Consider the following 12231-nt stretch of genomic DNA (forward strand, 5'->3'; position numbering starts at 1 on the left):
CACACACAGACGTACACACACAGTGCCAAGGCTTGAGATAAGGAAGAAAGCAGAAATGTGGGGGGGGGGGAAAGCTCAAAAAGAACAAAAAGAAAAAGAACGAGACCGGAATTTGAGAGGAGAAAGAGAAAAGAGAGAGAGGTTTCATCTGATATTGAGATGTGGGCAGACAGATGTGGAGGCAGTGTGGGTAAAAACAACACATTTCACCCTGAGCAGCGCAGCGAGAGGGAGCGAGGTGAGAATGGAGAGAGCGAGAGAGGGAGAGAGAGAGAGAGAGAGAGGCGAAGGTCAACCTCCTCATTAATCCAGATTAAATGGTGTAGGCCACCAGGGGAGGAGGAGAGAGAGGGAAAGAAAGAGGGATGGGGTGATGCAGCGATGGAGGGGGGGGGGGACACCTGGGTCCTTCTCTCATCATTCTCTTAGTCATGTCTCCCCCACTGCAATCTACCATTTTCACCTATTTTCCACTCTCTTCCTCTCCTCATTATCTATTCTTGTCTGCCTCCCTCTCCCTCTCACTTTGACCCCTCCGGCCTCTTCTCCTTCGCTCTTTTCACCTGCCTGCTCTGCTCTCTTCCCTGCACCTCCTGCCTCATCTGCAGCACTGACTCAGCTTTCCCATGGTAATAATCAGGCCAAAGCAGTAATAAAAGCCTCAATAAATCCATCTGCAGAGTAATCCTTCAAGAATATGGTTTCCTGTGCACAGACGTAACAATTGGTACTCTATTTCTTTTTCGTCAAATTCTCTGGTTGATTAAGGGTTAAACAAATTGTGATAAATTCTTTCAGTGCCGTGGTTACGTAGGCCTGGATGACCTTTGACCCCTCGCATGGCACTGGGAGCAGCACAGGGCCAGTAGCTGTGTGGCTGGGGAAGTAGTATGGGATGTAGGGCTGCCTAGTGTGAGCTCATATGGGAGTATTTATGTTTCTTCAGGGAGGCGAGTGTGTGAGTGTGTGTGAATTTAAAGGGAGAAGGGGAAGGAGGGGTGACCGTGAGTGTTTTTAGTATCTGTATAGCTTGTTGGACAATGGTTAAAACAGTTTAAAACCATGTTAAAAACCTATATGCCTCTATGTTTTCCAATGTGGTCTTTGACATTAAGATTATACACATTTATACAACATTTTATAACATTTACAATATATGAACTTGTAACTTGAACAGCATCACTCCGCCTTGTTACGCTTAAATTGACGCAAGCAAGGATGTTTTTTACTTAGCAACAGGCCAAAATAAAATGATTAAATTAAAACCCAAAGCTTGTATTTTTTGTTTAATGTTTGATACGACTGTAAAAATGTTGTATAAAAGCAATAACATACTCTTGGTCGTGCTATATTGTGGTTATTGGCACTGATGTGCTACAGTTATAGGAACGATGTAGGAACAATACAGCCCTCCATAAATATAAGTGTGTGTGCCTGCATCTGTATGAGTCTGTGTGTGTGTGTGTGTGTGTGTGTGTGTGTGTGTGTGTGTCCGGCCAGGCAGCTGGGGGATTAGGGGGTCCACGGGCCCCTGTGACCCGCAGGGAGCTCCTCATCCCTGGGTCACACAGCTGGTTTCAGCCTGGTTGGGAGATGGAGGGCGGTGAATGTGTTTAGTCTGTGTGTGTTTCCTCTGCCAGCCTTACATGTCCTTAAACCATGTCCGACCTCCGTAATCTTTGAATTTTTACGTAAATTCTAACTGAATTTAGCGGATCCAGATGAAACATTTAAAGTATGTGTGTGTGCGTCAGTGAGTGAGACAGTCAGAGTCGAGGCTAGACATAAGAGTGCGTGGCTGTGTTTGTATATTCTCTGTGTCTGCATGAGATCCCTGTTTACTTGTTAGCTTACGTAACTTCAGCAGCGCGTTTGTGCTGCGTACCGTATGAGTGTGGGAATGAGAGGAAGAGAGAACGGGAGAAAGAAGTACAGACAGACAGAAGAAACAGAAGGCCTAAGCACATTTACAAAAAAGGTAAGATAGAAAGACAAAAAGAGAGGGAGAGGAGTAGAAAGAGACATACAGACAGAGAGAATAAAGCACTATTCAAACTGAATTCGTTTTACTGGGGATGTTCTTGTAATTTTTATGTGCACTACAGTGTGTGTGTGTGTGTGTGTGTGTGTGTGTGTGTGTGAATCATTCGCATGGGATAAAGGATCTTCATCATTTCCCTCAAATTACTGTTTGCAGCCCGGATGTAAAACGTCATGATCTATAATTCAGCGTACCTTCCAGCCACCAAAAACATAACGCATTATTACATTATGAGGATGCAGAGTCAAAGTGGATTTCTATTATCAGATGACCTCAAGTGGGAAATTTGCTCCAGAGCTTTTACTTTGACTCAGAAACAATTCCAGACATGGCAGATTCCTGCTGGATTAACATTTTGGACAATCACAATTAAAAGGACCTTACCTCCAGTAAGGCTGATCCAGCTGGAATAAGGCTCATGCGAATGAGAGACATGCAGACAGTAAAAATGTTTCCATCCAACTGTCAAGCGAATTGTACACAAAGGTTTGATATTTCACCAAAAATAAAATGCAAATTAGGTGTGTTTCCATCAGCAGGGTAGAAGTGAATAAACAGACTTTCTGAATGTAAAAAAACAAAACACATCCACAAGAAAAATGGAAATAGTCTTCCAAGAATTAATTGGTATTGGGCAAGTTGTTATTGTTCTTCAGCGTCAGCTAATGTTTTTTTTTGTTTCATGCTTTCATATGAAGACGAAAACAATGAAATGCACTTGGTGATATTGCAATGCACCAACTAAGGGTTATACAACCACAATGGAGATTTATATATAGGAGTGACGGCGGGTGCGACATTTCTAGGTGGTCATGGCGGACAGATATTTTACATTTCAGAAAGTCCAAAGCAACTTTTGAACTGTTGTGCAATGAAACAGAACCATTCATCGGGCAGATCATGCCAAATCTACATCATTATTTACTGACAAATGCGTTTCCATCCGTGTTTATTGTGTAATTTCTCTATCGACAAATACATTTTCCGCTTCGAGTGAGCGTAAAAACTTTTTTGGGGGATACTGAGGAAATTTGATTGATTTTGCCATTTCCAGTCAGCATCTCAAATTTGATACATCATAATTCGCAAAAAAAAAAAATACTTGGTGAGACAGAGAGAATTGAGTAAAGAGAGGGAGAAGCAGACACACAAAAGACAAAAACAGCAGCAATAAAATCCTTAGGGGAGAGAGGGAGACAGGCAGACAGACAGATGCAGATACCTGTCTGTGTCTCAGAGGTCTATATGTCTATATGTCTATATGTCTATATGTCTATATGTCTATATATAGATAGCAGCAGCAGCAGCACAGGGCGTGATGTGAACCGCAGGGGCCAACTAGAGTGGCAGGATCTAATGACACGCCATGTAATACATCTGACTCACACCTCTCCAACATCAGCACCCTATACCACACTCCCAGCCACCCTCTAAGTGTGTGTGTGTGTGTGTGAGAGACAGAGAGAGAGAGACAGAGTGTGTGTGTGTGTATGGTGAGAGAGAGTGAGGCTGACAGACAGAATATTACATGCATATTTATGTGTGAGTGTATATGACTGCATGGAGAGAGAGTTGGGGGGAAAAAATGTGTGAATGTGTATGTTCATCTGGTGTGTGTGTGTGTGTGTGTGTGTGTGTGTGTGTGTGTGTGTGTGATGTGTTGTGTGCTGCTGTTCAGGCATAGTTTCCGCTGCATGACAGTGAAGAATATGTGTGTGTGTATGTGTGTGTGGTGATGAGGTGGGGTAGAGGGGTTTGGGGGGGGTGGGGTTATCCTGCACCTGCCCCTATAGGAAACGGAAGGAGGAAATTAGTACTCCCCCCCAATTCCTTATTGGACCCCTCCACCCCCCATCCTGGTCCCTAAAATACCCCGGTCCTCATAACTACTCTACACTAAACAGCTGGGAACAACCATGTGGGGGGGGGGGGCTGAGTGCTGTTCTCTCTCTGTCACACACACACACACACACACACACACACACACACACACACACACACACACACACACACACACACACACACACACACACACACACACACACACACACACACAAAATGTGACTGAACATGGAAAAGCAGGCTCCTGATGGGAGATGTCTTTTGTGGTTTATTACTGATATTTGCATTCAGAGCTTTCAAACATATACTGTATTACATAATAGAGGTCAATAAATTACTTTGTTGTGCATGTCACACACTCACACACCTAAATGGCAATCATGCACATGCACCCCCACCAATATATGCACATTTGAATGATTTATTAATGTTCTGATTACAAACATGAAAAGAACATGAACAATACAGATGCACATGTTAGCAGACCTGCCAGTTATGTGCTCACCTGTTAGTCCGCCTGCAGCACACAGACATGCATTGAATTCAAAATGCATCAGTTGCTTCACAGGTACAAAATGCCAAACACACCCACACACACACAGACATTCACACGCATGTGCACGTACAATTTTCTAGGGAAAATATTCAACATGCCTTTATTTCAAGTAAACAGCAGGCTTTATAGAAAAATAGGTACAAATGCTTTCATTTACACAAAGTATTGAAAAAATGTTGCTTGGTATCAATATTTAAATCATGGTAATGATACCAGCGTCAGTATAAGATTGCCAAATGATACCCAGCCTGATCCTATGTTCATGTCATGTCGGATTTACTGTAAATGCGAGCTGCCAACTGGGAAAAAGCGTTCACCTCGACTTCCTAGAATTACAAGTAGGATATATGGGAATATTTGTAGGCTCCACTATCTCCCACTTGGCGTCACGACTTACTGAAGTGTGTCAAACACAGGCGGCAAAGATGGCAGCGAATCCACTGATGTCGGCAGTCCAAGGTAATAGAAATCAAAATGATCAGTTATATTCACACTAATACAACCAACCATACTTATGAAAAGCTAGAAAAATCTGCTGCAGTTTGTTTATGGTTGATTTTTAAGTCATAAATACAAACTATTTTGGATGTGGAATGCAGTGAAATGTCATTCAGTTCTTCCACCTCTTCCAATATGATGTGAATGTGGTTTTCTCTGATCTAAAGACGGTGTATTCATCATCTGTTGTAGAAAATTCCTTTGTTAATTAAAAGAGGCAATACAGTACATTCCACCAGGCGACACATAGTCATTAGTGAGTGATGCAGTCTCCAGTTCATTATTTTCTGTTGACCGCCTCAGACAAGACCCACAAAAACATAGAAGGGGAGCAATTTGACCTTCTCCAAATTCATCCCGGCCCAAACCCTGCACACACACACACACACACACACACACACACACACACACACACAAAAGACGTGCCACTAACGGCGCTGTGCTAGCTGAGTGCTACAGACACAGCGCAGGCCTGGCTGGCTCCACATGAGAGGAAACCATTAGCCTCTCTGGCCCTGGCCGGCTAGCCATCTCTGCTAATCAAACCAGCCTATGTCAACAACAGCAGTGGAAATTGGCTTTCACCTAGACGCACGTGCCTCATCTAAATGGGCCCGTGTTTACACTCTCGGTTACTATACACCGCGCAATGACAGGGAATGTGTACAGTGTCAGTGGCAGGTAGCAACCGCTACATGGGAGCGCTTGGTTAGAAATGAGAAGGTGAGGAGAGATGGGAGGCACCAAGGCTAACAGCTTGTATGTAAACTAAGAATAGGTACTCTTTCATAATGTACCATAGGAACACTTAGTGACTCATTTATCATTTTAATGATGCCATGATTCAGACGACTATCGCTATCCCTCTATTCCATTATTCTACACTACTCTGTTTCATTGTATTCTATTCATTTGCATTCATTTACAGTCATTTCACGGATGCTCTTATCCGGAGCGACTTAGAATGACTGCAACAGTAGAATAAACTTAAATTCCTGGGTCACCAAAAGTACAAGCAACCAATAGTGGGGAGGTCAAAGGTCAGAGCCACAGCTGACAATATTCCTGTGACTCAAGAGTGATCATGTGAGAGAGAAATGCTGGGAAAAGACGTTAAAGAGTCAATGAGAGAAACAGAAGGGATTTTGTTTCTGCTCACTAAACGCAGTTAGGGCCTCTGTAACTCATGTTTAATTTCTCTGGTCCTTGAGAGTTAAAGCTAAGTTCACTCTGTGTCAATTCGGTTCTGTTCTATTCCACTGTACTCTACTGTGTATTCCAGGTTGTTGTATTCCATTCCATTTTGGGCACAGAAGAAAACATTTGAATTCAAAGTGAATCCCGGCTCTCGGCTACAGAGCTGCCCATCCATCTGTATTCCTCCGCCGAGTGTCGCGCCGGCTCCTACAAGACGCTCTTTGTATTTCTGACTGAGCTCACAGGGAGCTCTGAGGCCTCGCAGTGTATACGCTTTGTTTTATTTATAAAGCAATGATTTCATTTTCCCATACGCAGACCTAAGAGACTCTGGGAGAGAGGGATAGAGAGGGAGGGGAAGACAGAGGAAGAGAGACAAGATAAAAAGAGACAGAAGAGAGATGAAACCAAAGGCAAGATGAAAAAAAAAAAAAAGCAGAAAAGGATTGATGGAATCAAAGGGAAAATGCACAAAACAGAAAAGGAGAAGTTGTTGTAAACAGGTAGAGCCGGTGATGTGTCAGCCGTCTGTGTGACAGAGCTGGATGAAGCCCTTTCATTTCCTACCGCTGATTCCATTACATTCTCAAGTGTCCTGACACAAACACTGTTAGCTGGACAAACAATACTGTCTGAGGACTGCCTCCGCACACCAGCAGGCCCGGTTCCTTCATAAAGCCAAGCAAATAAGAGAAGGGTCACGTCACCTTTCGGGAAAATCAAACGAAATAATCCGTACATCGCTTCTGCCGCTCTTAAGCTGCTTATTTAACAATAAAAGAGGAGGTCACATCACCTTTTAAACCAATCACACAGCGCAGACATCGCCAGCTGTTATGAGGCGAACGGGGAGAGCTGATCCTGGAAAAAAAAAAAAAAAAAGCTACTTTGAACTCCCCGGGGCCCGAGAAATTAAATATGAGTTATGGAGACAATAAAGCTAACCGAGTTGGGCGAGTTTGAAGTGAGTCATCCGGCAGCAGGACAGCAGCGGGTGGGGAAATAGTTGATCACTTATGAAGCTGTGAGAAACAGGATTGGGTTTTAATAAAGACGAGGCGAGAGCGGCAAAAATATGATTTCTCCACTGACCTTGGAAATCCATTGGAATTCATTCAGTGCTCCAAACTACAGAGCCTAACAATATTACTGCACTAAAATGATAACAGACCTTTGCAATAAAGAAGGCCATCCAACCATGTGCGGTAGCAGCGAAATGCCAATTGCCGGAGCTTATTTCCAATCGGCAGAAAACAAATGGGGAAGCAGAACCGCGTGTGCAAATATCAACGTTTTAAAAGCCATTTCTTCATATTCTGCTCCTCTCTTCTCAGCTATTCATTCTATACTAATCTACAGATTGCTTTCACTCACAGGGGAGCTGTGGCATCAAGTGAAAACAGAAGATTCTATTCTGTTCTAAATTCTGGTATGTCCAGTCCGGCTGTGGCTCATTAGGGGCAGAGCAGACAAAACCTGGGTCAAAAAGTTTGTGCGCTGAGACATGGTGAAGAAAACCAAGTGGCTGTGAGTCCGGACATAGTGTGTGTAAGTGTCTGTAAGTGCGTGTGCTTTTGTGGAAGGTCAGATGGGAGCCCTTGAGGGACACTTTTCCACATACCACAGAACACTCTCTACATGCTGAGGGCTATCAAGAAGTTGTTTAAGAGGGCAGAGAGAGCTGATGAGAGCAGTAAGTGTCCACGGAAAGTCAGCGTCACTAGTGAGAGGCTGTTTAGACTGATTGACTGCATAAACACAAATGCATGCAAGCGTGCACACACACACACACGCACGCACGCACACACGCACACACACACACACACACACACCTTGCTCCCCTCACACGGGCCGTCTCCATTGTCCAGATGTGATGGGAGCTTCATGAGGCCAGTGTGGTCCCTCGGTCGGAGCCCTGTGCTCTCTGACTCACTGGCCACCGGCTGCACATTAATCAGCCAATTATCAGCCCCGACCAGAGCGTTGCCACGCCAACCCAGCCCCCTAATCCAATCACCTTGGGGGAGCGGGTCAGGGGGCGCTTTGATTGGATAACCTGGGGCTGGGTCACCGCGCCCACGACCTGCTGCTTTGAATTGGTAATGATGTTAATATTCTCCATATGGCCGTGGGTGCGTGGGTGCGTGTGTGTGTGTGTGTGTGCGCGTGCGTGTGTGTCCCCAAGCATAAAGCCTATCCAGAGGCAGAGCCGGCCCCAGTGTTAATGGCCAGTGGAAAGGGAGGCAGCAGCCAAAGTAGCACTATCACCCTCCCTGGGGCAAAGCTCTCCACACAACAGCTCTGCTCTCTCTGCCACTTCCAGCCCTCCTTTCAAATCCTCTTTCCCAGACTTCAGCTCCTCTTGCTGGCCCCGGTGCAGTAGCCCTCGGCTTTCAGTCCCAGGTTGAGGTCCAGCTTTTTCCCATCAGCCCCGCTGCCTTGGCGTCCAACTCCTTTAGCCCTCAAAAAACCCTCGATTTGAGAAACGGGAATGGCCAGACAGCTCTTGATACACAGACCAAATACTTGCGCTGCAATATTTTCACGACATTAAAGCATCCACACTAGATACTGTGACATAATGTGGCTTACTACTGTTTTTGTTTGACTGTGATAAAAAGCAGAAATACTGTATTCCTTGCAGCTGCAAAAACTCAAAATCACTTGAACTTATGAGTAAAAAAAAAAAAAGCATCAATCAATAACCAGATGAAATTCCTCCAACACTCTTTCAAGGGCCATTTTTTCATTCGCAAAACATCATTTTAATGAACCTTATTTCATGCTCTTTCATTAATAGACCTGAAATGTGCATAGGAATATCAATACTTGGCAAATCAATACAACATTGTGAGGGAAATGACTACATTTTATCTATTTTCTCCTCTGCTTGAATTTCCGCCTCCATGCCTAGACTCTCCCTCAGCTTCCTTCCCATTCTTCTAACTCCCACCTCTCCGGTACTCTCCCCTTATGCTCCCATTTCTCCGGTACTTTCTACATCTCCAGCACTATCTGCACACACCGCCGCCTCCTCCACTCCCACCCCTCCAGCTCCAGCCCCAGCCGGCTCCACACAAAGGCAGGCCAAATGTATGCTAATGAGAGCCAGGCCAATGGTGGAGCCGCACTCATTTTGAGAGGAAATGGCTTTCAATGATGGCGGCCCCCGGGGGGATTTTGCACAAAGTTCAGCTCCACTTTGAAAAATGCATTCATTTCACTGCTGTGTGCTGCATGCTCTCTTTCTCTCCCTTTTTTTTTTTCTCCCGGAATATATTTGTGCGCCCTCCTCCTCTCCCATTTCGCCTCTGTATTTACGCTTTCGGAGGAGTTTTTGGGGACCGAGGACCCATGTTTCATCTTTATAGAAACATCAGAAACAAGAATGCAAACATATGTGAGTTTGAACAGAGTGTTCAGAAACTCTAGCTGGCACTTTTCCTGTGCCTTTGTTTTGCTGCTCTGCTGAGGCGAATGTCCCCGAAAGCATGTTAACTGTACCATATCCATTACAAACAGGCAAAATCCTATGGGGCTCGGGCCTAAAAATACTTCAAAGAGGGGATGTACAACAGTTAAGTAACACTGAAAGAATTTCTGGAGGTAATGAACAGTATTTCAACCTGGCTCGTTATTTTTGCGCCTAGTCATCTAAGCCACAATATTGAATAGTTGCCACCGTGTTATTACTATATAAAATCTAACATTTGAGTTCAGTACTTAAAGCTATGCACTATCAGGTTTTCCATGAAAACACCCATGAGTCTGCATCCTCTCTCAGCTTTCCTCTGCCCAGTCCAAGTGTCTACTTAGTAGGATATTTCGACCAGAACCTTATGTCATCTTCTGCGGTTTGCAGCTGAATTTTCATCTTTTGAAACCCTGTGTGTCTTCCCTCATTAGGGCAGAACTAGCACAAGGGAAGACGCTGGTGTGCATGCGAGCCTGGCTTCATTCACACTTTGCAAGACGCAGCTTAAGGGTCAGAACAATGGCAGCATCCACAAAATGCGACGCGTTCCCCGTAGCGATCTGGCGACTGACAACTGAATGATTAAAAGTGTTGTTTTCCGAGTCTAACCGTCACATGACGGGGGAGCTTCGGGGTAAGCTTTTACAGAATCGTGGCAGAATGCAGCTCTGACTCTGTCATTTCTGCCGGTCTGAATGACTGGGAAGCTTTTCATTTTCTAGGCTCGCCTCGTTTTTATTGGCAAGAAACCGGCGATAACTGGATGGCTCGAACTCTGGCTCTTTCAATGATATATAAGCATAGGTCGGACTGAGCTGTCAGAGGTCGTCAGCCTCTCTCCTCAGCCTGTCCGTCTACATTTGAGTTTGTCTCCGCAGTCTCAGCTTCCTAATCTCACTATCCCTCTGTCACTCGGTCATGTCCCGCTCTCTCTATCCCTCTCTCTGCTCTGTTTCTCGGTGTGTCTCGTCCCCCCTGAGCCAGCGCTGATGTCTGCGCTCCCTGGTGCCTGTCATATCAGGAGGGGCAATAACCCGTGAAATGACTGTTCTCTCTCTCTCTCACTCGCTCACACACACTTTCTTTCTCTCTCTCTCGTTCCCTCTATCCCAGTCGCCCCTCTCTTCCTCGTTCTCTCCCTTCTCCCTCTCCCACTTTCCTCGCACCACGCCACTCCACGCTCCACTTAGCTGCCGGGCCCGGGATATCACACAGATGCCGTTTGCTCGGCATGTGCATACACACACACACACACACATACACACACAGGTGAACACACACAAAATTTTATGCACACACCAAACATGCACATCATTGTTCTGGCAAGGTTGGACTGACGTATGTTTGCTCTAGCACTGCTGGGAAACAATTATATGGAAAAGAGAGAAGGTGTGGGTGTGTGTGTGTGTGTGTGTGTGCATAAATATGTGCACACATGTGTCTAATTTGACAAGGGAACGCTAACACAAACAGAAGGAACATGTGCAGTTCCATTAAGCCCACACTATAGGTTATACATCCTTCATAAGAGCACACAATCCTCCGAGTGAGTGTGTGTGTGTGTGTGTGTGTGTGTGTGTGTGAGGATCCTCCAGCCTGTGCCCTGCTCTCTGGGGAACTGATCAGCCCTATTCCTGGGATGAGTAGACACTCCCAAGGCAAACACTCCAGATTTAATTATAAGCTCCAAAGAGGATTAGCCCGTGCCGTATGCGTGTGTGTGCGTGTGTGTGTGAGAGAGAGAGAGAGAGAGAAAGAGAGAGAGAGAGAGAGAGAGAGAGAGAGAGAGAGAGAGAGAGAGAGAGGAAGTTCTCCCTTCATTTCCTGCATTAAGCAATGAAACGCACACACACACATGTAGTGGTCTCACCTGGGGTGCGTGTGGTACTGTCTATCCACCTCTTCGTAGTGGGGTGCTGGACGGGTGTCGGCTCCTCTGGGTGCCATCTGTGGGGAGACACAGAACAAGTAATGTCAATATGTGGTCGCGGGTTCGATACCAATATGTCCTGTCAAAGTGTCTTTGAGCAACACACTGAACCCCTGCTGCTTCCTCGCTGTACACTACCAGTCAAAAGTTTGGATACACACATTTTTCTCTATTTTCTACTATTTTTCACATTTTAGAATAATAGTAAAGATATCAAAACTACGAAATAACACAAATGGAATTATGCAATGACCAAAAAAGTGTTAAACAAATCGAAACTATCTTATATTTTAGATTCTTTAAAGTAGCCGCCCTTTGCCTTGATGGAAAGGCAAAGGCTTTGGAAAGAAATTCATACATAGGATCAACTTCACTATTTATATTTGTCTAAGAAACAAATTTCAAGCATTTAAGCAGAAACCTTTAGATCAAAATGGCTTTAAGATGATGAAAAACATTCAATCAAACTTTTGACTGGTAGTGTAAGTCACTGAAAACATGTAAAGTGTGTGTTTGTGTGTATGGAACTTGCTGTTACTGGCAGATTCCAGGCCTGTCCATGAAACATTCTGTTTAGTCTCTGCAGCAACACAAAGCCAGACCTTGTGGCGGAGATGATGCTTTTTGCAACTTTAAATGTCCTTAAGCTACGTTCAACTTGTATAACATTTGAGTGAGAAATTGAATTCAGT

General features: G+C 44.8%; 1 protein-coding gene across 1 annotated transcript in view; it reads right to left on the reverse strand.

The window, feature by feature from the left end:
- pard3ba (par-3 family cell polarity regulator beta a) overlaps positions 1–12231 on the reverse strand; it is a gene marked incomplete at its 5' end in the record, with an annotated part of 88838 nt that overhangs the window by 3586 nt on the left and 73021 nt on the right. Inside the window, one exon of the mRNA XM_071524584.1 lies at positions 11480–11556. Coding sequence (XP_071380685.1) covers positions 11480–11556 — 77 coding nt within the window. The remainder of the gene's footprint in view (positions 1–11479; positions 11557–12231) is intronic.

The sequence above is a fragment of the Centroberyx affinis genome, unplaced genomic scaffold, assembly GCF_046629955.1.
Source record: "Centroberyx affinis isolate AG114_WGS23_722 - 3 ecotype Tasmania unplaced genomic scaffold, CSIRO-AGI_Caff_v1 ptg001205l_1, whole genome shotgun sequence".
Taxonomy (NCBI): domain Eukaryota; kingdom Metazoa; phylum Chordata; class Actinopteri; order Beryciformes; family Berycidae; genus Centroberyx; species Centroberyx affinis.